We start from the raw sequence: 26,217 nt of genomic DNA on the forward strand, positions 1-26,217 counted from the left end.
GAAGCTAATCCTCAAAAATGAAGAAACTAAAGATTTTTATTTAACCCAGTATTGTACTGGAAGAAGTAGAAACCAGTGGTAATACATTTACTTCACAAGTTCTGTGTAATAAAGGACAACTCTGGGGATTATACACTAGAAGGAGCAGAACTGACAAAGGCTAACAGTACGAGGCGGAGAAGGCGATGGCACCCCACTCCAGTACTCTTGCCTGGAAAATCCCATGGACAGAGGAGCCTGGTAGGCTGCAGTCCATGGGGTCGCGAAGAGTTGGACATGACTGAGTGACTTCACTTTCACTTTTCACTTTCACGCATTGGAGAAGGGAATGGCAACCCACTCCAGTGTTCTTGCCTGGAGAGACCCAGGGATGGGGGAGCCTGGTGAGATGCCGTCTATGGGGTCGCACAGAGTCGGACACGACTGAAGTGACCTAGCAGCAGCAGCAGCAGCAGCAGTAAGAGGAAAGCAGGCAGATGGTACAGACCATCCCCTGGTTGACGGAGTCTGTCTTAGAAGAGTCCAGCTCTCCGAGGAGGCCATCGCTATCCCCTAAGAAGCTAAAGCTGTTACATGTGCAGGAATATTGCGAGTCTACATGTCATAGTCCAAAGTCCAGGGATCCAAACAGGGCTGTGAGGCAGAGATAGCTTTCCTCTTCCTGAGGAAGCTCAAAGAGTAGGAACAGGTTCTTAAGGTGGAGCTGGGACATCAGTATTTTTGATTGATTTTCTAGATCTAAATATCACTAAAGAGGGAGAGTACTGCTGACTACATTTATCACTGCTTTAACTTAGAAAAGCTGCCGACTAGGGAGGCAGATTCTGGGTATTCAACTCACAGGGAAATGCCCAAGGCTACTGAGTTAGCTCAGCAGTATCTGGAAACAGTAGTCACGGCCTCATTTTTGCTACTCACCATATGTTCACTGGTGCGGCCTTCTTCCTGCATTATCATTATTCTCAAGTCAGATGACTCAAAGGACTACAGGATCGCTATCTTCCATGGATTCTTCTACAGTGGCACTTAAGGAAAACCCATCACATGAACTCCCTTTGAATAAAATGATGGTGACTCCTTTATGCAGAAAATAAGCTTTTGGGTTATACTCCCTTAAGAAGTTAGAACAAGAGTCTATCTGGAATTCTATGCTTGAAAAATACTTCATTACGATTAAGTATTCATGGATCTTAGTCATCAGCAGGTGGTGGTAGGGAGACGAGCTCCATCACTTCTTGTTCAGTCTGTGGCTAGAAGGGTGAATCTTAGATACAGGGCTATTAACATAATCAGTCAAGAGAGGAGCATTTGGAAGTGTTCTGCTGCAACCTTCACACCTTGTGTGGTGATGCCGAGTAAAATGGGATCACGGCTCAGCTGCTAAAGAATCCGCCTGCAATGTGGGAGACCTGGGTTTGATCCCTGGGTAGGGAAGATCCCCTGGAGAAGGGAAAGGCTACCCACTCCAGTACTCTGGCCTGGAGAATTCCATGGACTGTATACCATGGGGTTGCAAAGAGTCAGACACGACGGAGGGACTTTCATTTTCAGCCTGCTTGAACACTGAGGCATGCCCATCTGAGAATGCTCAATTAACAGTCAAGCTAAAAAAATCAACTTGTTGTTTTCATCTTTTTATTGACAGTGTAGCCAGAGCTAGAGAAAGGACTTACTGGATTCCATCAAATTAATAAATACAATAATTTAATTGCAAAAGGAAACAGTCTCCTTGGAAGTTTTAGCAGACGTTACTAGAGGCAAGGGACTCTTGGCATACAATCTGCTGGGATATGGGAGGGTAGCAGAGAAAGAAAATTAGTCCATATATGGATGGTTGAGATGAGGGATTCTGCAGAAAGAAAAGCAAATGTACCGATCGCTCTTTTGAGGTATGAACTCTGAAAAGGAAGACATTAAAAATGAAAAGCAACTGAACTGGGTAACCAACCTTATGCAAAGGGAATACACATTTGGCAAGATCTTAATTTTAGCTGCCAAGCTGATACTGGTTGTCCTAGAAATTGCAAAACGTGATGTTTCATATTAGATGAAAGGCAGGCTTGGTGCCATAGGCAGGCAGAGAACGCTGCTGTGCAGTGGGCTCCCTGCATCAGCACCAACCACCAGCCCTTGACAAGAATGGGGTGAGTGTAAGGGCTATTGTTAGCATATGGGAAAGGGAATTATAAGTTGAGAAGAACAAAACGAATGGAGTTACAGGGAGAAAACTAATAGCAAGAACAAGCACTTAGATCTTAACTTTCTCTATTCTTCATGTCTAATGAACCAAAATAAGTGGGCAAGGACTTCCAAGTCAGCCAAGTTAAATGATAACTGTGGGCTGACTTGCCAACCATAAAGATCAATACAGGTTTATGAGTGTTACCGAGGATTTTGTTTCTGCCTCATTTTATATGTACTTTCACCTACTTGGTCAGTAGAGTAGAGATATTTAAGTACTCCAGTGACAGTTTCAACAATAGTTTCAGAGAGGAATCTTTTGACTATAGCCTTGGGTAGCACTATGCAAAGGGAGTCCCCCTGAAAGCAAAGAATGTAGGCAAATTGAAACCATTAAGAACAGGAAGAAAAAAAGATAAAAGATTAAAAAAAATAATAATTTGACAGTATTGAGGCAGGCACATTTTCTTCCTTTAGCTGAACTAGGGCATGAGGGCTTTAGGCTAATTGGTTATAAGTCGTATTAGACAAGCTTTATAAAACATGAAGACAGCAAAGGTTCACTTAAGTTTCTCTTTTACTACGTTAGTTTGTTCAAAATCTCCAATGCTTGTGCTTGGAATAACTTCCTAAAAGCAGAAGTAGAAGTAGTGTTCCCTTTTATTACCTTAAAGCATTTGCCCCTTTGATACAAATGACTTCTACTGTGCTAACAGATGAACTAAGTGGCACAAAACTGAGCTTGTACTTACTGCAGCAAGGTCCCCATAAACCAAAATCAGCTTTACATAAAAATCTCATTTATAAAAAATACAATACCAAGTACAGTGAGAATGGAGCACGGAGCAGCAGTGCTCCCTGCCAGGGCCATGTGGAGTGGCTTTTGCTACAGTGCTTGCTTAATGGCACAAGTGAAAAGCTGAATAAGGCAAACACTTGAAGAGGCAGTTCTTTGTAAACTTCTTGGGTGGGAGGAATTATTCCTCTGTTGGGACAGATGATTGGGGATGGCTACGATCGAATATGACATTCCGCTCCACTTGATACATCACATTTCAGACTAAGACAGCGTCTGCTGGCTGAGACCAGTTCACTTGTTTTAGGGGAGAGGTTATCACTGTAGACTTCTGCCTTGACTGTTAAAATGTGCAGCCTCTAGCTGGTGCCTTCCTATGGAGGAAATCACCTCTAAAATTTTCCTAAGTGGCAAGGTACAAATAAGCTAAGTCATTCAGAAGTTTCCTTAGCTTAAAGTTCCTTAAGAACCCTACATCGATAACTAAGCAACTTTGTTAGCGGTGTGTGGCTTGACACAAATGCTCTAACTAGAATATGTATTCCCACCCAATTGGTACCTAATAGTAATACACTGTGATGACACCTGGAAAACAAATACATCTTCAGGAATTCTGGCCTCTTCTCATGTCCTCACTTGGAACTTTCCAGCTTTTGTGACGTATTTGACTCCTTTAAATGGCTTATATTTCTCCCCGTACATGTCCAAGCGGTTTACTTTTAAGCCTGTGTCAAAAAGAACACGGAAGGAAAGGCACAAATTACAATCCTGGTCACATCAACCAATACAGTATTTGCTTATGAAACAGAATTTACTATACAGTAAATCTGACATTAGCCAGTGTCCGTTTCAAGATCTGGAAGCAATGTTCCTTCTAGCATTCACAGATTCAAGTACTAGGAGGGTATGATTTTAGTTCAGATTCCCATATGGACAAGCAATGTCTTTTAAGGATAATTCTACTCTGAGTATGATTTCTTTCTTTGTGCTTGAATGAGGGTAGGGGTGAAGGGAAGCTATGTGAAATAAGGTGCTCTCCAAAATCACTCTCAAAAATCAAGGAGAGTGAGAGGCATACTGGAGTTGTTGCTCTTTGTAGAGACGGGATGTCAGTTACTCTTCTAAGCTCCTAGCAGCTGACCTCAGCAAAACTCAGTTACCCTTACACACATCAGATTTCTCCTTACCTGAAATAGCAAGCTGTTGGATCTTGAACTGTATGTTGAGGCTTGGATTCTCTTCTGGCTTGGGTGCCCCAGACTGTAAATTTACCAGTCCTTTAAGACTGGGGAGCTTTTGTGGAGTGATTTTCCCCACATCCCACGTTAGTACCTTAAAAAGGAAAAAAACAAAAAACATTCTGAACTATTTATTTTTTGGAACTATTTATTAAAGACAAATGTTCAAAGACAATAAACTTCTGTACAAAATAAAGCACAGTGTCTTGGAATAAGAGACCTGGGATTTCCACTGAGTTTTACCACTAGTTAGTTCTGTGACTCTGAATGGAGAGTGAAAAAAGAAGTAGGTGCATTTGCTGAGCATCTACTTTTGGATATAATACTCTGCTCAGCACTATTCACACGCTGTCTCAGAAGTCTATGATGTAAAACTCTGTCTAATTTTAACAAAGAAACTAAAGCTAGAGTCAGATGCGTTGCTGAAGGTCACTTAGAGGAAAGGCTGGGATTTGAACCTAAGGCTATCTGGTATCAAACACCCTTTCCACTATGCCATCTTTACTGTTTCTCTCTGGGCTTAAGTTTAGTTTTCTGTAAAATGAGAAGATGGGCCTAAATTAGTGCTTTTAAACTTTTAGTGATGGAACCCTTTGTTCAAATGAAATACTTATTTGAAGTTACTGAGTGAGGAAGCTCAGTAACAGATGAGAAAGTAAAGCTGTTATGGTTGAAGCTGGGGTGAAGGCCAGGGATCTGGAGCTCCTGCTTAATTTCTCAGCCCTGTGTGGTCTCTGGGGAGATTCTTTGACTCCTTAGGACTAGATTAGATGATCTTTAACATTCAATGATTTTATAGTTAAATAAAAAAAGACTTCATTTACTATGCAGCTCAATGACTCTACTGAGGAAAAGAATCATATTCTTTTACCCAAGCAGGAAGCAGAGAGAAAAATCATCTTTTACAGTTTCTCTGAACTCCCTCTGCTAGAGGCAAATGTATGGAGGGTGAGAAGGCAACTTTCCTAGTGAGCATCCTCTGTGGAAGAGTATGAAATAATGCTTTAAAATTAAAAAGGAAGAGAAAGGTCTTAACTTCTTAACAATTGATATGTTGTAATATCTATTAACCATTAATAGATTATTATATGCACATAATGCTTTTCTCTTTTTAAAAAGTTTTTACATCTTCCTCATTGAAGAGTGAGTGAACCTCTGGATTATCAATGGATAAGAAAAGGCAGACTCTGAAGGAAGAAGGAATGAGTCTCACTTTTCTGTTCATCGACTTAGCAGCAGATGCAGGATTCTCTCCTGTGGCAGAGCACAGCACAGTCTGCATTCTAGGTTGTTAAGAGCTTTAATTTCAACCAAGATATTAGACCCTTCCCTCTGTCCTCCCATGTCCCCAGATCACAAAATGAGGATTGCAGAAACACTTGCTCACTCCTGATTTTAGGTGACTGTACCTTGGTAACTGGATCAAATGTATAGCTGCCTTGTGTTGGTGTCAGGTTCATATTCAACACAACTTTTGGCATGTGAACTGTCACTGTGATTCCTTCAATAGTTTTCCCCATGTTCTGCTTTGGTCCAATTGTAATATCAAATCTACCACAAGAACTGTTCTCCTTGAAACTGATGCTATGTTTCACATACACTGGTATTGCCACTAGACTAAAAAGAGAAAGAAAGACACAACCACAAAAAACATATAATTAATAGTGTGAGCTCTGGAGGTGGCATGAAAACCCTAGTATACAATATCTAATACCTGCAGAACTGCAGGTTCAGTATCTGAGCCAGGGCAGTTGAATATAGCACAGTGTTGTGGAACCACTGTGCTAGAAATTATACAATTTCTGAGCAGTAAGTATACAAATCAAGATATAAAATTACAGCATCAACAATTGGCACAAACAGTCCTGGTTTCAAGAAATGAATTAAGATCCCAGAGAAAGATAATTTAGAATTACACAAACTAAATATATCAGTTTCTCTGTGGTAAGAGCCAAGAAAAAATTCCTCTGCTTTTAAGTTCTGTTTTGATGTTGTCCAAATACTTTCTGATGTTTTCAAGGGACAAACCAGCTACAACCCAGGATGCTAAATCATTCATTTAAACCTCAGTGCAGAGAAGAGTGACTTCAAGCCAGTTAGTTGAGGGATGTCCTGGAGAGCTACAGGTAAGTCTATGTCCTTCTATCAGCCATAATGTCCACAGATCATAGTAAGATTATGGCATGGGTTCATGGTTTCATCCAGGTTATGCATGGTCCCAAATGCTTGCTCTCAGGTATATATTTATTATTACTCTATACTCTTAAGATTCAAACCATACTAATTATATTTTCCACATGTATTTTCACCAGTTTGTTCTGGGTCTCCTGGTGAGCGATGGCTAAAGGGAGCAATGGTGAATTGAAGTAACCAACTGTTAGAATGAAACAGGGAAAAAGTGAGTTCTACACAGCACACTGATAGATGACAGAAGATTATGGTTGATGCAACAACATACTTTTGTGAGCTGACACGGTATGATATGAGTCGGAAGTTTCCATCTGGAGGAATAAATGACAAAACTCTTTCAGATTCCCAACGCTTGAACCGAATGCAGGGGTGGAAGCTGACATCATCCAGAAGCCTTGGATTCTGCCACAGAAAAGAGAAGACAACCATATTCATAAAGTGTAATGAATAGGACAACTCCAGTCAGATATATTATGAGATCTGAGAAATATGCTTCCTTAAGATAAAACAGTCATGTAAGTTTATTATCATGACCATATCAACACAGTCTTATCGTTTCACAATGCTTTCAAGTGTACAAATATTTTATATACATTATTATTTGAATTTCAGTAATTCAATTCCAGTAATTCCCATGAGGTAGAAAATGTGAGTGGTTTCATTTCCACTTCAGAGATGAAAAAACTGAGGTTCAAAGAAAGCTCAAGGTCAGGGCAAGTTAGAGGCAGAGACAGCCTCAGAGCTCAGTTCTCTTTGTAGTTCTCAGTGGTGTAGCATGCTGAATCTAAAATGATGAAAGATCAATGCCTTTTCACATCAACAAAGCATATAACAATTCAGTAAAAGCTGCACCACAGATCTGCAGAAGCCAGCCAGACATTTAAGCTACTTCTAATATACTCAGAGGCAAAGCCCTCTCCGCAGCCTATCCATAAAGGCAGTGCTCATCATGTAAGCTACTGTCTTTGGAAGCTGTGCTAGGAATATTTCTTACATAATCCACTGCGATCTAAAAGAAACATGTATCAGTATTTATCATTTCATTTAGTACTTCATATATAGTAGCCATGAAGGAGTTACAAAACAGAAAAAAACTTACCATGAAAGAAAGGGAAAGGTCAGGCATTCCAGAGAGCTTAATGCAAGCATCAATGACCCCCTGAATTTCTGCAAAGACCGTAGATCCTAAAGGAATAATAAAGGTATCACTGGAATATGCATGTATTCTAGTAAAATAGCTCTACTTTACTAGAGCTATCACTATATCTGAAGTAATGGAGATATCTCCCAGGTGTCAGACATACTGAAGCTTTGCACATCTATTAAAAGGTTATTGGACAGAGGATCCATTACACCAGTTCAGACAACTTCTTTACTGAGTGCCATGGCCTGTTCCTATCTCTGGTTGGAATATGATGATTCTAAGGAAAATCAAACCCATCCTTATCTTTATAGAGTTAGCCTCGTAAGACTGCTGGATGTGAAGTTAAAATACTTTTTTCCCACTGATTTTTAAAATTAAAAAAAATTATTCAATTTTTAAAGGTTATTTTCCATTTAGTTATTACAAACATTGGCTATATTCCCTGTGCTTTACAGATACTTGTGAGCCTATCTTACCCCAGCTGATTGTACCTCCCATTCTCCCACCCCTTTATTGCCCCACTCCACGCTGGTAAACACTAATCTGTCCTCTGTATCTGTGAGTCTGCTTTTTTTTTGTTAAATTCATTCGTTTGTTGTATTTTTTTAGATTCCACATATAAGTGATATATAGTATTTATCTTTCTTTATCTGGCTTATTTCATTTAGCATAATGTTCTTCAAGTTCATCCATGTTGTGCAAATGGCAAAATTTCATTCTTTTTTATGCTGAGTAATTTTCCATTGTGTATATATACACATCTTCTTTATCCATTTATCTGTTGATGAACACTTAAGCTGCTTCCACATCTTGGCAACTGTAAATAATGTTGGTTTGAACATTTTTTTTCGAAGTTCAAATATTTTAAATAAAATTAGCCAAGTTTCTAATGAAATGTTAAGAAGTAGGAACCATTATTCTTTAACAGTAGAGCAACTGTTCCATACAATGGAATTTTTATAATAAGAATGAAACTCCCTGTAGAGATAGTGTCTGTAATTCACAGTAAGTCATTTTGACATACCAACTAGCTATGTGACCTTTAACAGATTATTTAACTCTTCTAAGTCTCAGTCTCCCCCACATAACATGTGAGAGCTGGACTAGATATTTTTAGTAAAATACTACGATTCTAATACAGTACTGTTCTTCAGTCTGGGGCCTTTACTAGAAGGACTGCACACAATGTGGTTGTAAAAGGTGTGGTGCGTAGTAGATACACATCACATATCAGGCTGGATGAATGGCAAGGTAAATAAATATACGGTAATTGGCTTACAGTAAGCTGATTTACTCTCTGATTTACAAACGTTTGGCATTTCTCAACTAGTGGTTATGAAAATTGTATGTAACCTCTGGGCAAAATAAACAGATTTGAAAACGAATGCCTTTCCGATAAATGATACTGCCAGGGGATATCAGTTTTCTATTCAGCTTATGTCACCTGAATGGTTTTTCCCCATAAGAAAATACGCACACAATTACCTGATTTATCTATAATTGCATCTATTTCCTCAACCACATCAAAATAGGCTTCATTGTTTGTGTACTTTACTCCTGCGCGGCGCCATGGAATGTTGGACAGCTGCCCAGTGGGGAGTGTGTCCCCAACATTGCTACTGCCTAGAAATCAGAAAAACAGAAAGCAAAGCTAACAGATAAAATGGTCACCAGAAAAGCTAGTAGCAGAAAAAAAACCTCAAATAGTTTAGCTGCTTGTTCAGTGTTTGGGTTTTTCTCCACTGAGTGTAAATGGTTTACAGAATTGTCAGAGACATATCCATACCAACATGATCAAATTTCTAGAAGACAGAAATAGGCCACATGGTCCTGTGTGTGTCTGCCAAACCAGGTTAAATTCATTTACTTATCTTTTGCTTCCTGTGTGTTACAGTAACCTAACCTAATTCCAGTGGCTTAACAATAGAATCTCCTCCTGCTGCCAGTAATGAAAACAGGCTAGATGTTTCAAAACCCTTTGCTGATTAAATGTTTGTACTGAGAATGCAGACTGATAAGTAGGCCATTTGGTATCCAGCTTAAATTATACATGAGATGCTGCCAAACAGGTCTCTCATGTGGAGAGTAACTGGATGTGGAGTAACTGGATGAAGAACATACTCTGGCCTTTTAACATTTTAAGGTCAGCACATTCATACGGCATACCCATATGTGATATGGAAAATATTCAAAATCTGGCTAATTTCCTGGTAAACTGACATATATCTTAAAATAAGTCTGGTTGTCCAAAACATACACCCTTGAGCTGCGACACTTTAACATTCTGGTTAATTTACATTTCCAATTCAAAAGTAGTACATGTTTAACAACAACAATGACATGTGAAAAATTAAGAAAAGTAGCTAAAAACTATCTTCCTATTATAGAAATATAGCTACTATTAACATTTTGGTATATATATTTCTTCAAACATTTCCCTCTGGAGAAGGTAATGGCAACCCACTCCAGTGTTCTTGCCTGGAAAATTCCATGGACAGAGGAGCCTGGGGCCTGGTGGGTTACGGTCCATGGGTCGCAGAGAGTCAGACATGACTTAGCGACACACACACACATACACACAATCTCCCTCAAAGCAGGTTGCATCTATTATTTTTCTTCTATTTTGATAATTTTGCTTTCTTTCTGATTTCACTTTAAAATATATAATTGACCCTTGAACAACACAGGGTGTAGGGGTGCTGATTCCTGTGCAGATGAAAATCCATATATGATTTTACAGTTGGCCTTCTCAAAACGTGGTTCTGCATTAACAGATTCAACCAACTGCGTGGACTGTGTAGTACTATAACATGTATTTATTGAAAAAAATCTGGACTTAAGTGGACTCTTGCCGTTCAAACCCATGTTTGGTTGTATTTGCAGTCCAATCAGACATACAACTTTGTAGTGTGATTATGCCGATGAGCCTGTCTCCAACCCTGCTGCTTTCCAGAATTTTCTAAAAAATACTGCTTTAATCTTCCTTCTCAAAACCTTGAAATGCTATCCCACTGGTTTTATGATAAAAGCTAAATATTTAGCCTAGAATTCAAGGACTTCCTCAACTTAACTTTTTATTTCATGACTCAACTGAAAAACAGCTCTGCTTCTATTAAACAGGTTAACACAATTCAAGATTTTTCCACTGTGTGTTTTTTCTCATATGGTTCTATTTATGAAGAATGTTCTTATTCCTCCCCTCCCTTCCTAAATTCTTTTGATTCTCCAGGTCCCTGCCCTAGGACCACCCACTACAGTTCAAGAGAGATTACTTCACCCACTGAACCACTCTCTTGATCTTTATTGTGTATTATAAACTTTAAAATTTTTTTGGTGGGAATATTTATTTATACAAGCTGGAATCAAGATTGCTGGGAGAAATATCAATAACCTCAGATATGCAGATGACACCACCCTTATGGCAGAAAGTGAACAGGAACTAAAAAGCCTCTTGATGAAAGTGAAAATGGAGAGTGAAAAAGTTGGCTTAAAGCTCAGCATTCAGAAAACGAAGATCATGGCATCTGGTCCCATCACTTCATGGGAAATAGATGGGGAAACAGTGGAAACAGTGTCAGACTTTATTTTTTTAGGATTCCAAAATCACTGCAGATGGTGACTGCAGCCAGGAAATTAAAAGACGCTTACTCCTTGGAAGGAAAGTTATGACCAACCTAGATAGCATATTCAAAAGCAGAGACATTCATTGCTTTGCCAACAAAGGTCCGTCTAGTCAAGGCTATGGTTTTTCCTGTGGTCATGTATGGATGTGAGAGTTGGACTGGGAAGAAAGCTGAGCGCCGAAGAATTGATGCTTTTGAACTGTGGTGTTGGAGAAGACTCTTGAGAGTCCCTTGGACTGCAAGGAGTTCCAACCAGTCCATTCTAAAGGAGATCAGCCCTGGAATTTCTTTGGAGGGAATGATGCTGAAGCTGAAACTCCAGTACTTTGGCTACCTCATGCGAAGAGTTGACTCATTGGAAAAGACTCTGATGTTGGGAGGGATTGGGGGCAGGAGGAGAAGGGGACGACAGAGGATGAGATGGCTGGATGGCATCACTGACTTGATGGACGTGAGTCTGAGTGAACTCCGGGAGTTGGTGATGGACAAGGAGGCCTGGCGTGCTGCGATTCATGGGGTCGCAAAGAGTCGGACACGACTGAGCGACTGAACTGAACTGAACTTATTTATAATTATGGGCAACCTGTTATGGTTGTGTGTGTGTGTGTGTGTGTGTTTTCTTTCTTGGCAGTGCTGCATAGCTTGTGGGATCTTAGTTCTCCAACCATGGAATGAACCCAGGTCCCAGCAGTGAAAGCACCGACCCCTAACCACTGGCCCACCAAGGTATTCCACACCCCCTCTTGTTTTCATTTAACAGCACATGATGTGTACCCTCTAATGTCATGACACTGTCTACAAAGTTATGGAATTGTATTTCAGAATCTTACACTGTTATTTATATGTTTAAATTTTTTTCTCTCAGTTTCTCATCCAGAGTTTACATTTTAGGAGCAAAGAAATCTCGTCTTATCTTTCCTTAAATTTCTCCTGACACTTATTCTTGAGGATTAGGATGAATAATGGAAAGACCACATTCTTATAGACCTTGTTTACCCATTTTTTAGGTCAGTGCACTTGGAAAGGAGTTTGCAATGGTGGACAGTATACATGGAGTATATATGGAGTATATACATGGAGTGGCATATAACAGTACATAGAAATTTTTCTCTAGAAGACTTTGATACTTTCAAAACAATATTGTCATCTGAATAGCTCTAATTTCTAGCTATACTTATGAACTAAAGCAAAATTAGAAGTTTGCAACACAAGTACAAGGCCCATAATGCATAAAATCTCACAAATACATTAATTTTCTCTCTTTAATACATCTTTTATATATGTAAAATAAAGACTTGAAGGAGGTAAGATATACTCTATGGTGCAGTCTTAAACTTTCTATACTCTAATAATTGTGTGGTATGCAGCGGTAAAGAATCCGCCTGCCAATGCAGGAGATGCAGGCAGCATGGGTTCAATTCCTGGGTTGGGAAGATCCCTTGGAGAAGGAAATGGCAACCACTCCACTATTCTTGCTTGGTAAATCCCATGGACTGAGGAGACTAGAGGGCTACAGTCCATAAGGCTGCAGAGTTGAACGCAACTTAGCGACTGACACAGGGTAATGCCAGTTTTAAAATGCTACTTTTTAAATTTTATTTTTTGTTTTTTTCCCCAGCTTTACTGAGATATAATTGACATATAACACTGTATTAGTTTAAGGTATACAACATAATTATTTGGTATATATATATTACAAAGTGATTACTACAACAGTTAACAGCAGCCAGTACACTGGCTTATGGTTAACTGGGATAATTTATTCAGTGTTACTATTCAGTGTTAAACAACAGCAATAATATTGCTGTAGTCTTGAAGCAAAACTTACAACAAAAGAGTAATAACCAAAAACTCTTATCATTTAAGATATAGGTTCTTTTCATGAAAAGAAATATACTGATATATCCATTTTAACATTACCACTAATTATAATTCTGGCCAAAATGGACTACCTTAATAATCTGCCAGATCACAAGCAAAAATGAATTGTTTATGAAGTTTTAATGGCTCAGTTCCTAATAGACTGTTTTACCTTACCTGTAATAGAGTTGACGACAGAACGCAGAATTGTTGGTGGTTTAATCAGTTCTTTCAAGATGTTAGATTCAGTAGCCAGTGGAAATCCATTGTCCAACATTTCTTCCAAGAGCTCATATACTATGACCACATTATCCTTAATTGCAGCCTCCGAACACTCACCAAAGTAGTCCTAATAAAATATACATAGTATTGCACGATGGAAGGCATGAAAAAGGTTTGCTAAATATTTTTTATTCTATTATAAAGGGTATATTTACAGTAGCACAATTCACTGTTTAAGATGTTGAAAATATGTAAACCAGAGGGAAAAAAGCCCTCTATAATTCTATATACTATATCAATATTTTCTTAATATTTTTAGATTGAACTGAATTTCTACTACAAATTATGCCAGAAAGTACACTGAAATGTTAAAACAGAATAAGAACTATAAACTTCATTTTCCCTGATTAGGTACTCCAAAAAACACAGATTAGTTTTAAACTACTGGTACATTAAGCAAGACAAGAAAAAAAATAAAATGTAAGTAACGCAAGATTTCATAACCTATAAAAACTTTGGTGCCATTCAAAGAATTGCATGTCGAGGGCACTATTATTTCCTGATGACATAATTTATAATACATTAAAAAAAAATACAGTTTCTGTGACCATGAGATTGTTCTGTTCTCGTAAAATAGGGGCGGCCGTGTGTGCTACTTGTATGCCCTATTAAAAAGGTTTATGTTTTATGAACATATGCTTAGTTAGAAAGAAGAGGGACAGAGAGACAGGGAAACAGACTGTACATCAAAATTAAAGAATATAATTATGTCCCACCTCGAACTAACTTGAATAATCCAAATTCAAAAGACTTGATGAATAACCAACCTGAAAAGTGTCAGCAACTCGATGTAGGAACTCAATTACAAAGAGAGGTGGTACTTCAGTCTGTATGACAGAGACAAAGAAGAGCTTATCCCGGTAGATACTGATGAGGTAGTGGTGAGGTGTTGAAATAACAGGTGGTACATTTTCAACATCAGCAGCTTTCTCTTGAGCTTCAAAGAAATAATCACAGACAGACTGGCTCACAACGCTCTTCCAGTGCTTCTCTAGAAATATGTCACCGGAACAGTTTATGAGAAACAGACTGTGGATCATTTTCTGTGGGAGGAAAATGTTTAAATTTAGTATATATCAAAGAAAAGTATCTTCATATTATCTGGACACCAAAACCAGACCAAGGCAATACAAGAAACTACAGACCAACATCTGTAGACAGATGTAAAAATTTTCAATAAAATACTAGCAAACTGAATCTAGCAACATTTAAAAAGGTTATAATCCTGACCAAGTGGGATTTATTCGAGAATGCAAGGTTGGTTCAACATGTGAAAATCAATCAATATACATCTCATAAAATAAAAGACAAAAATACAATTATTTCAAAAGGTGCAGAGTATCATTTGACAAAATCCAACCACCTTTGAGATGAAAGCATTTAAACTAGCAACAGAAAGAAACTTCCTCAACCTGATAATGAGCATCTGTGAAAATCCTATAGCTACCATTTAATGCTTAAAGACCAAAAGCCTTCCCTTAATATAAAGAACAAACAATACTCCATTTTCACTACTTCTTTTCAACATGGTACTGGAGGTTGTAGCCATGACAACTAAGCAAGAAAATGAAACACTGCAGCTATGTGCGGAAACAGTGTTGAGTTCTTCAAAAAGTTAAGGACAGAGTTACCAAATGACCCTACAATTGTACTCCTTTATACTCAAGAATGGAGAAGGAAATGGCAACCCACTCCAGTGTTCTTGCCTGGAGAATCCCAGGGATGTGGGAGCCTGGTGGGCTGCCGTCTATGGGGTCACAGAGTTGGACACGACTGAAGCGACTTAGCAGCAGCATACTCAAGAAAACTGGAAACATATGTCCATACAAAAACTTTTACACAAATGGTTGTAGCAACATTATTTATAACAGCCAAAGAGTGGAAATAATTCAAATGTATATCAATTGATGAATGGATTCATTAACCAATTAATGGATAAATAATACTGATAAATATCTGAAATAAAGTATTATTTAGCCATAAAAAAGAGTGATGTACCACTGCATGCTACAACAGAATGGATCTTTAAACATTATGCTAACCAGATACAAAAGACCATAGATTGTATGATTCCATTTGTATGAAATGTCTAGAACAGGCAGATCTATAGAGACAAAGTAGATTAGCCATTGCCAGGGGTTGGGTAGAGGGAGAAGAATGGGGAATTACTGGTTTTGCATTTCTTTTTGAGGTGATAAAAATCTTCTGGAATTAGAAATGATGGTTGCACAACTTTGTGACTATACTAAAAGCTACTAAACTTCACATTTTTAGAATACTGTGCACTTTAGTTTTTAGTATTAAAAAAGATGAAGTGAAGTGAAGTTGCTCAGCCATATCCGACTCTTTGTGACCCCATGGACTGTAGCCTACCAGGCTTCTCCGTCCATGGGATTCTCCAGGCAAGAGTACTGGAGTGGGTTGCCATTTCCTTCTCCAGGGGATCTTCCCGACCCAGGGATCGAACCCAGGTCTCCAGCATTGTAGGCAGGTGCTTTACCCTCTGAGCCACCAGGGAAGCCCTTAAAAACTTACCTTAAAAAAGGTTAAGTTTTAATTTAAATTATTTCAATTAACACAAAGTATTCTTTAATACTCTGCAACACAGAAGTCTACCCCCAGGTGGATTGACAGAAATATGTACAAATGTACACAAAAAACATGCATAACAATATACTGTAGTAGTGAAGACTATTACTAGTTATTAATAGTAAATGGGAAAATAAATTAATATATTAAAATGAAACAGCAATGAAAATGAATGAATTATTGCTACATGAAACAAATATGGACAAATCTTACAAATACTGAACAAAGCCAGACGCAAAAGGATACATGCAGTATTTATATTAAGTTCTAGAACAGACAAAACTACTCTATAGTTAAGAAAAATCAAACGGTTTCTATTATGAAGGAGAATGCGGGTGGTGACTTAAGTGAGGCATAGGGTTGGCCTTCTAAGGTACTGGTAATGTTTATTTCTTGATCTAGATGATGGTTACAAGTTGTGTTCATTCTGTGTTAATTTTTTGGGTTTTATGTTAAAAGCTTGAATACTTTTCTGAGTGTTAGTTATACTTCAAATAAAGAGTTTATTGTCCTTGTAATGTGAGACAGTGGACAAATATCTAATTACGTTAACTTGCTCCTTTCTTTTATATGAATAATATCGGTATCAATAACTTAGTCTTAGAGGTCCATTCATTCAAAATTACAGTGCTGGATGATAAATGTAGCTTAAGGAGAAAGAATGTAAAATCTATTAATATAGTTTCTAAGCATGAAGACAAACTGCAAAGAGGAAAGGAAGAGTTTTCAGAATGAATTCAATTCTATCGACAGGGAAAACGATGACAACCTGACCAGTTCTTTTCAGAGGAAGTCATTTACTTAATGAAAGCAGTTGACATTTAAAGACTTATCTGATAATTTCCTCTTCCCATGTGGTGCATGCTCAATAGTTACTAATTTAAATAATACTAATTAATAAGATGTGCTTTAGTAATTACTGTATTAATAAATATGGGTGCTGTTAATGGTTTAGGCTTCCTATTTATTAGAAAATGTTTCTTTGTTCAAACGCATCTCTACTTAGCCAAGTAGTCAACCTTGATTGAGTTGGCAGCAATAAACCCTGACAGCTAAGGCTTTGGACCTACTAAATTTTTCCAGATTAATACCCATACTCAGTCAACCCAGTCATGCCTGACTCTTTGCGACCCAATGGACTATAGCCTGTCAGTCTCCTCAATCCACGGGGTTTCTCAGGCAAGAATACTGGAGTGGGTAGCCATTTCCAGATAAATATCTGGAACCTGCTAAATTTTTCCACTTTATCTAGTCAGAGGTCTTGTTTAGTAAATTTGCTTTGTGTCAGTTTCCATTTGAGTGTTAAAATAGCACCACTGGGATACAGAGACCTGCTATTCAGAACCTACTGATTTTTAACTATTACCTCTGCTCTCTGATATGTTAAAAAAAATAAAAGGAACAGGGGTATCCAGAAATAAGATCTGCGATTAAAGTTGCATTATATACCTTTTGTGGAATAAAATTTTCACCTGAAATATAAAGTACGGATTAAAGTGGAACTTTTGTAATGAACGCAATGAGACCCAGATTTGAGGACTTCAGGCGAGCTATCTATAGAATATAGCATCTTTCACAATAACTAATTTTCAGCTTCAAAGTGTTTTACTCATTAAAGATGAATGAATTAATAATATCTAAAACTGAATACTTACTGTGGGCCAGGCACTATCCTAGGCACTTTACTTACATTATCTTCTTTAATCCTCATAATCAACGCTATAAATACTTATCCCCATTTTTCAGATTAGACAAGAATGTCTGGAAATGATAATTATGATAATTATCTAAGGTCATACAGTAAGTATCAGAGCTAGGATTCAAACCCACATCCAGTTGAATCTTGAGCTCCTGTTCTTACTTGCCTCCCAGAAGCTAATTATCATGAAAACACTCTACTGCAGTAGTGTCCAGTAATATTTCCTGTACTGATGGCCATGTTCTCTACCTCTGCTGTCTCATATAGCAGCCACTGGTCACATGTGAACACTTGAAATGTGGCTAATGTAACTGATGTACTGAAGTTTTAATTTTAATCAAATTTAAATAACTACACGGAGCTAATGGTTATCATATTGGACTGGACAGCAAATGTGCTGTTTGAACTTAAAATTTAAGAGAATGAGTTGAAGGATATGTTTCTTGTTTAGTTAGAAGCCAAATGTATTCTAATAAATTATGTACAGCAGACATTATGTTTGAGAGAGCTGACAGTTATCTTCACCTATTTATCCTAAAGAAAGTATAGTTCACATGGATCTTTGCTACTTTACTCTTACAATATACCCTAAAAAAGCTGCTTGTTGAATAAGTGACTTCGTAGTTTCTTTATTTGAAGGGCCAGATTCCTACTTGTCCTCTTAAGCTGGTGAAAAATTCTTTCCAGGAAAAGTTTCCACCAAAGCTGTTTTTATTGGCACCGTCCAGGTCTCAGAAGAATAGAGTAAGTCAAACCACCATCTGGATTTACTGCTGTTGTCCTGAGTGCTGGGATGGAAGCATAGTACCTGCAGCTTTCAAAGTGTGCAGCTTTAAAACCGATCTTAACCTTCTACTATAGGGAAAGAGAGCTTATTTCTTCTATCCATATTAAGACCAAGGGCCTAGTGCAAAAAACAAACACTACATGCAGCTGTGTAAATTAAGGTGTTTCTTTAGCTACTTATCCTTTGAGTAGCCGCAGTTACTTCTTCCATTATTTTAATAAACTTTCTGGGAAAGGTACCACAACTATCATTTTGTTCCTAGTGACTTCAGAGTCAGAAAACAGAATTCTCCCAGCTTATATTAAAGCCATTTAAGAAACTGTGTTTAGAGGCAGTTCCATCAGAGCTTCAGTTGCAGCTTAAATATTTCATAAACCCTCTTTACTGAATGTTGAACACATGCAGCCTGATGACTCACAAACAATGCAATCACAATAGTCAAAATACCCTTGGAAGAGAGTGACTAAAAAAGAAAATGTATTCCTTCTGTATATAACAGAATGGAGGCACAGAAGGGCATGTATCTAAGGTGAGAGAATGAAACCAGAAAATATTTTAGTCATTCTGATTTTTAACCAATATTCTGACCATTGTTCATTCAACAAAGTTTTGTATGTTTTCTATATTAAGCAATGGGGATACAAGTTGAACAAAACAGAGTCTCTGAACTCAAAGCATTTAGTTCAGCAAAGAAGGCAAACAATTTAATACAGTAAGATAACAGGGGGAATACTGTGCTATAAAAATCCACAAGGCTTCAAGGTGAGAAAGAACATAAGATAAAGAAACCCAGTACAAATTTAGCAACTTCAGAAGGTGGATGGCGGTGGTGAGATAAAAATGGAGAAAAGCAGATATTGGTTCACTTTGTTCCCAGTGCAATGCAAAAAGTCATTTTTTAAATGGTTTTATGCAAGGGATTCATGTAATCCAATTTATAGTTTTAAGAAAGATCGCACTATAGAAATTGGATAATTGGGCAATTGAATATCGTGACATTAGCTGAGAGATGACTTATGTGGGGGCCTATCTAGAGTGCTGACAATACAGATGAAGCAAAATGAAAAGGTAAGAGAAACATTTAGGGTTGAGCAAAGTTTTGGGGGTAGAGACGGGGCAGGGGACATGAGAGGGAAAAGGAATTTAGTTCTGGTCCTATATAATCTGACCCAATTCTGGATATATTTGACCCCAATGGATATATTCAAAACACCACTGTATACAGAGGTCTGGTGCTTCAGAGGGAAGCCAAACTGGAGATAGATTTGTGAGTACTGTAACCATGATTTTTTATTAATGGAAATTATAACAAAAGGAGAGTAAAACTGCAAAGAGAGAACGTATATAGTAGAAGAGAACCTATAGAAGGAACTTCAACATTTGAGAAGCATATGGATCAAGTCAGCCTACAAAAAGAATGAGAAAATGTGGCTGAAGATGGATAAGAAAAAAAAAAGGGAGCAGAGTTTTTTAAGTAACTAGAGTATGTCAGTCAGTGTGTTTCCAGAACAATGGAGTGGTAAACATTTTAAATGGCACAAAGAGGTCAAGCTATAAGAGAAACTTAAAATATCTGTTATTTTACAGTGTTCCTCAACTTTCTTTTCATTATTGCATCTGAAGAGGCCTTTTCAGAGCCCCATTCATTCATACCCCTCCTCCATAAAATTATTAAAATCACAGAATATTTCTGTATATCTCTTTATGTACCATATCTGTGCTTTATACATAGAAAGTATGATTTTTTTTTCCTCATAAGAAGCAAATTTTGTCCCTGATGAGAATGTACAATTTAGAGGCTATTGGTGATCTCAGTGAAAGAAGTTTCATTGTAGCTCAGTGGAATGCTGGCAAAAAGATATACTACAGTGGGCTGAGAAGGACATAGCAAGAAGTGGGAAAAACAGAGATAAGAAGACTAGATGATACAGTCAAGAACTATAGCTGTGAAGGAGAAGGCAAGAAAATAAAGGGGAATAGTTCATAAAGTTAAGGAAGGATATTTTTAAATGCTAAAGGAAAAATGTAAGTAGAAGGGAGGCTGATGATGGGAGAGCGGGAATAAGTTAAAAAAAAAAAAAAGAAAAAGAGGACTCTGAGAAGCTAGGGGAGGATGGCACTGGGAAACTTGGTGAAAGCATGTGTCTTTCCTAAGGAGAAGGGGCACTTTTCCCTCTTTAAACAGACGGAAAGCAGATTTGTATACCTGGTTGCAAGATGATGGCTTCTATTTTTTCTGTGCAAGAGGAGAGAAGGTCATTTGTTGAGAAAGTGAATTTCTCCTCTCTACAAATACCATTTGTTGTGTGTGAATTAAAATATTACTGAGCCACTTAAATATATCTAGTCTGCAGGGAACTCCAATAGTCTATTATGTTGACTATTTAGAAAAACAGTCAACATAATTGTAAAATTACGTAAAACTTGTAAAATCCTAAGATTCAGTAAGAAAAGCTAATCTTGTTGCCAAGAGAGCTTCCCAACTAAAGGTATATTAGGATTCCAATAATTTTTCTCTCATCTCAATCCTCTACTTTTCCTATGGTTCAACTGAAAGTGTCCTCTGTCCTTTCCAACAGGAATCCTTTCACCTCTAATTCTGATCCCATCCCCTCTCCTCTCTTCCAAGGTCTTCTTCTTTCTTCAATCTTTAATCTTATACATGAGTTACTTGCTCATAAAGTGCCTTGTATCCTTTAAAGCAAACCCCAAACCTTTTAGGGAGCTTGCAAACAATTTTTCTCTTCATGCGCCACATGAAGAAGCATTAGTCTACACTTGCAGTCTCTCCTCTCAATAACTGACTCTTATTAAAGCAGTTCTTGCAAATGACCCAATGACTTCTTAATCATCAACTCCAACAACCTATTCTCAGACTTCAACTTCCTCCTTTGATCTTTGCAGCATTTCATGTCACTGTTAAGTGTCTGCCAAACAAAACAAACACTTATTACCAAAATTATATGAAACTTCACCTGTTTTGGTTTTCACCTGGAAAGTTTTTTTTCAATCTTTCATCTCCATCTAAACTACTGTCTCAAAATGGATATAGCCCAAGTCCTACAAAATTCCTCCTTTCTCACGTGTTGTTGTTTAGTCGCTAAGTCGTGTCCGACTCTTTTGAGACCTCATGGAATTGTAGCCCACCAGCCTCCTCTGTCCGTGGGATTTCTCAGGCAAGAATAATGGTGGGGTGCCATTTCTTCCTAACCCAGGGATCAAACCCAGGTCTCCATCATTGACAGGCAGATTCTTTACCACTGAGCCACTTGGGAAACCCTTCTCAGGAAGACTACTAATTTGAAACAAGTATCAACAAGTCTTCCCTGTAGCTCAAAGAGTTAAGAGTTCTCCTGCAATGCAGGAGACCATGGTTCGATTCCTGGATCAGGAAGATCCTCCGGAGAAGGGAATGGCAATCCACTCCAGTATTCTTGCCTGGAAAATCCCATGGACAGAGGAGACTGGCGGGGTCCGTGGGGTCGCAAAGAGTCGGACACGACTGAGTAACTACTACTACGCTATCAACTTCTTAATCGAGCTCCAACTTCAATCCAAATCCAACTGTCACCTCCTCAGTTTAAATTCCTATTAACTCATTTTTGAAGAACTGCAACACCCTTCTCACCGTATTCACCGAGGCTCATCCAGGTGCCACCCTCTAACAGGACGCCCGCTCGCGTCAGTTAGGGATTTTGTCCTCCAAAGTAGAAGCCTGGGGTTGAGGTCCGAGTTGTCGGTACTCCAGCTCTCCGTGCGTGACAAGACCTTTTTGCCGCGCCGAAGCACGACAAGCGACCCCAACGAGCCTGAACCTCCTGAGCTTGAGGCCTGAGAACACTGGGCTGTAGGTGTACCGTTCCCTTCCGGCCTAGCTGGCAAGAAAGACCGGAAGGCCGGGAGGAAGGCGCGGCTCCGGTCCACAGCACCGGAGGCGCTTCCACACCCCTGGCTGGAAGCGGAGGTCTAACTAGTCAGTCTACTTCCCAGCTTTCGTGATGTCCCCTGTCCGTAGACCACCCCCCCTCCCCCGCCCCTCACACTCACCCCGGCTCCTGGGCCTGTCAGTGATTAGACGCGGGGTCCTCTCCGGACCGAAGCTGAGACAGCTGAGAAAGCCGTGAGGACCCTGCAGTTGGGATGCCCAGTAGATTGCCTGACTAACAGCGTCAATATAACCAATAGTTTTAGGAAGAGTAAACGAGCGGGAAGACGCTGAATGAGAAGACGTCTTTTGAATTTTAGGATATCATCTTCTGAATCATCCAGGTCTAGAAGAATGAGAGCTTTCACCTCTTTTGGACTCAGGCGCTCATCTGCAGCCTAAACCAGTCTGGGGTGTCCCTGGAGTCGAGCGCGCGGGGTCTGGAAGAGCTGTGTACTAGCCAATGGGTAAGGCCAAGAGGTAGGGCCAAAAGACTAGGGCTGGGAGAGGCACAAACTGGGAGGAGCCAAAGGGGGCGGGGTTTAGTGACAAGGAGGCGGTGATGCGGCGAGGGGGCGGGGAGAGGGAGCCGAAGGGGTGGGGCGAGCCCTGGAGCGTAAGTGAGGTGGGAGCGCGAAGATGGCAGCGGCAGAGGAGGAGCCAAAGCCCAAAAAGCTGAAGGTGGAGGAGCCTCCAGCGCTGAGGTGAGCCCTACCTGACATAGGGTGGAGGGCGACGAGCTGCCGCTAGCCAGGGGCCACGTAGGGTTGCGCGACCGAGGCGCTGGGTGGTAACCTCAACCCCCGGTATGGGGCCAACGCACGGGACGGGTAGCTCTGGTAGTTGCCCGCCTGGCTGCGACCCTTTGCCCGCTGTCCGCCCAGTTTGGCCCAGTCGCCTCAGGCTCCGGAGACGCTCCGCCGCCCTTGACCAATCAGAACGCCGGCCGGGGTGCGGAGCCGGCTTTGGGTAGGCTGCGGGCGCCACGTGGGAGCCCGCCGCCGCTTGGCTGTGAGACCCGGGAGGACCGGACCGAACCCGATCTGAGCTGAGTCAATCGCGGCCACTTCCTCTTCCCTGGGGGATGATGAGGAGAATGCCCAGCGACTGGCCTACCCTGAGGCAAAGACAGAATTTTGGGGTATTTTTCGTAAAGGTCGCGGAAGGGCGCTTTGACCTTCCTTTTAGTACTTAGGTGGATCTGAATGCTGGTACCTTTGCAAATCCTCTACCAGGAACCAAGACCCCGCCTCCGAGGCTTTGCGGGAGTGGGGTCGGGGATGTGGGGATGTCATTTGCCAAAATGGTTAGGAAAGGTTAATTTTTCTTCTTTGCACTTTTGGCAGCAGTGGAGATAGTTCTACACCTAACATATGATTTGATGTTGCGACTTTTACTTACAATATGCACGTTTCTTGATGATTTTGAAATGCTCCTTGGAAGGCAGTGGGTTTTCTATGTAAAGCTAGATATATAAAACTGATTTAAAACTATTGGGACACTCCTGATTATACAAATTTCGTTTCTTCCAACATGATCCTTCTTCACTTTTGAAAGAACTAATCTTTCATGTTTGAAAAGATCACTTAGGAGTCCCGTGGTCTGTTCACGCTGTTTTCAATGGATGGTGACGAAATCCCTGCCAGTACCTTTAATATATTCATATTACCTTCAAAGGGCCAAAGTGTTAGTGTGCCTACCTTATATAAAGAAAATAAACTACCCCCCCCCCCTCCCCCGCCACGACTCAGGATGTTCTGTTTTCGTTTTAAGCTTTCAAACTACAGACTAAAGCAAAGGCTTTTGAGTCAGACCTACCTGGATTTGAGTTGTTTGGAGAAGCAAACTGACTGAAACCGCCCACTCTGGCCAGGCAATGTAGTAACCGTTTGCCGTGAGTTATTTTACCATAGGAGGTCGTGGTAAGGAACACGGAATTAACAAGCCACCTTTAACCAGATGAATTTGGGAAGGGTCAAAAGGAGACACCACGTGTCCAACCATCTCCCAGAATCTTTCTCACTGACATCCATCTTGGCTAAGCAATGCCTGTTCCACCAGGGAGGAAGGACCCTGAATGAGAAAGATTGGCCAAAGACAACCCGGAAACTAATCCCATCACCATAAAACTTCAGACTTCAAGAAACACGGCAGAGCAGTTCTCCTGGGTTCTGTTAACCTACTGCTCTCCGGCAGGCGTCCCTTTCCAATAAAGTCCCTTGCTTTGTCAGCATGTGTGTCTCCTCAGATAATTCATTTCTGAGTGTTAGACAAGAGCCCACTTTTGGGCCCTGGAAGGGGTCCCCCTTCCTGCAACAAAGGCATATGCTTTCCTTGAAAAGCACCTTCTTAACAAAGTTTCCTCTACCAAATTGAAGACAGCTCCAACTTTTTCCCCTCCTATCCTACTAAAGATGCAGCCTTTAGATTTTTCTCTTATGCGCCTCCATTTTCAAAGTGCTTTCCTCTTCTACAGATGAGAAAATGGAAGCCCAGATGAAACAGTAAAGGAACTGAAGTTTGAACGCAAAGAATCTGGGTGCAAGTTCATTGTTATCTGACTTCACCGTGCCTACTTTTATACAGTCACCCAAGATATGCTTCTCTCTGACATGCAGCCTTAAAAATAATCATAAAAAATAATGTTTAATATGTATTGTTTCAGCATTTTACCTATTTTAACTCAATTCAATCCCTCAACAACTCTTCAAGGTAGACACTATATGTCCATTTTACCAAGGAGGAAACAGGTATAGAGAAGTAACTTTATCGAGGTCAACTTTATTGACTTCACATTTTGATCAAAAGCCCTAGTGAACTGTTAACTCAGCTTTTGTTTTTTCTTGTTTTGTTTTTTGGTTAGTGTGTATAATTTTTTGTTGTTGCAATACATGAGCATATGATACTTAATAATTCTTAAACGTGTATAATGTTATTTTACAGGTCATCAGTGTCTGTCTACCTAAAACTTGTAAGTCTTTACTATGTGTAGACATGAAGGTAGGATTAGACACTTGAGTACTGGAATAAATCTCTTCATTTTGTGTGAAGACCTTTTGTGATTGGCTGTTCGTACTTTCGTTATATTCATTTGTCTTTAAGGATCTCTGTGATAATGTACTGAGTGGTTAGATTGTGTGCATTATTTATGATGACTTGCTTGACATTTAAGAGGTTAGCTACCAGTTTTGGTTAACTTTTAAGAGGATGGCTTATAAAGTCTGTTGTTCAGTCACCAAGTCGTGTCTAACTCTTCATGACCCCATGGACTGCAGCACACCAGGCTTCCCTGTCCCTCACTATCTCCCAGAGTTTTTCAAACTCATGTCCATTGAGTTGGTGATATTATCCAACTATCTTATCCTCTGTCACCCCCTTCTCCTCTTATACAGGAAGTCCCCAAAACAAAAAATTATCCAGGGAAAAGTGACAATAATGTGGAGGTTGTAAAAACTCTGCTCTAGAGAGAGCATCTGACAAGTCTAGTTTCCCTTTCTCAAAAAATATTTTTCTTGGCTTTTTAGGGTTACTGAAGTTGGGAATAAGCTAGCTTTATCATGTTTTCACACTGGGTCAAGGAACAGAAGGGAACATTAATTGAGTGCCAGGCACACTAGGTGCTTTATATATGCTATCTCATTTAATCTTCCCAGCAACCTGTGAATGAGCCTTGTGTTACAGTGGTGTATGTAGGCCTGAAAGAAGTCCAGAAGCATTTTGGGGAACTGTTCCCTTGATAAAGATGTTCCATGATGATTCCCTGTATTTAGGACCACTTTCTTTTCTCTCTTTTGGGAATGTCATCCAAGTTCATTTCTTGAGCGGTCACCTCTGAGAGGATAGAGTTTCTTCCCAGGCTTTTTGAGCACATGCCAAGTGTATTCTTTTAGTCTTTCAAGTGCC

General features: G+C 39.6%; 2 protein-coding genes across 8 annotated transcripts in view; one reads left to right on the forward strand and one right to left on the reverse strand.

The window, feature by feature from the left end:
• Positions 1–1,618: 1,618 nt before the first annotated feature.
• On the reverse strand, positions 1,619–23,228 carry AP3M1 (adaptor related protein complex 3 subunit mu 1). 4 transcript variants are annotated; one of them, XM_061405840.1, is made up of 9 exons: positions 23,030–23,228; positions 14,082–14,357; positions 13,210–13,381; positions 9,035–9,172; positions 7,505–7,590; positions 6,674–6,807; positions 5,625–5,832; positions 4,165–4,309; positions 1,619–3,702 (listed from the first exon to the last, which is right to left on the reverse strand). In XM_061405840.1, exons 2-9 carry the CDS (start codon positions 14,352–14,354, stop codon positions 3,602–3,604), a joined length of 1,257 nt encoding a protein of 418 aa, XP_061261824.1. In that variant the 5' UTR covers positions 14,355–14,357; positions 23,030–23,228; the 3' UTR covers positions 1,619–3,601. The 4 variants fall into 4 exon arrangements, with proteins under 4 accessions (XP_061261824.1, XP_061261820.1, XP_061261823.1 ...); XM_061405836.1 differs by lacking the exon at positions 23,030–23,228 and adding an exon at positions 22,437–22,795; XM_061405839.1 differs by lacking the exon at positions 23,030–23,228 and adding an exon at positions 22,683–22,785.
• ADK (adenosine kinase) overlaps positions 22,864–26,217 on the forward strand; it is a 551,072-nt gene continuing 547,718 nt past the window's right edge. For 2 of the 4 annotated variants that reach the window (XM_061405844.1, XM_061405846.1), the window contains exon 1: positions 22,898–23,018. In XM_061405844.1, coding sequence (XP_061261828.1) covers positions 22,954–23,018 — 65 coding nt within the window. In that variant the 5' untranslated portion in view covers positions 22,898–22,953. Of the gene's footprint in view, positions 23,019–26,217 lie in introns of all 4 variants that reach the window. The other 2 variants (XM_061405841.1, XM_061405843.1) reach the window with 2 other exon arrangements.

This window comes from Bos javanicus, chromosome 28 (genome assembly GCF_032452875.1).
Source record: "Bos javanicus breed banteng chromosome 28, ARS-OSU_banteng_1.0, whole genome shotgun sequence".
NCBI lineage: Eukaryota > Metazoa > Chordata > Mammalia > Artiodactyla > Bovidae > Bos > Bos javanicus.

Excerpts from the sequence above, each read along its gene's own strand:
- AP3M1 (XM_061405840.1), bottom strand. The coding sequence starts at position 14,354 with ATGATCCACAGTCTGTTTCTCATAAACTGTTCCGGTGACATATTTCTA. Across the intron at positions 9,173-13,209 it reads TGTCGTCAACTCTATTACAG|GCAGTAGCAATGTTGGGGAC; the intron begins GTAAGGTAAAAC and ends TCTGATTTCTAG. Across the intron at positions 4,310-5,624 it reads CATTTGATCCAGTTACCAAG|GTACTAACGTGGGATGTGGG; the intron begins GTACAGTCACCT and ends TTCCTTTTTAAG.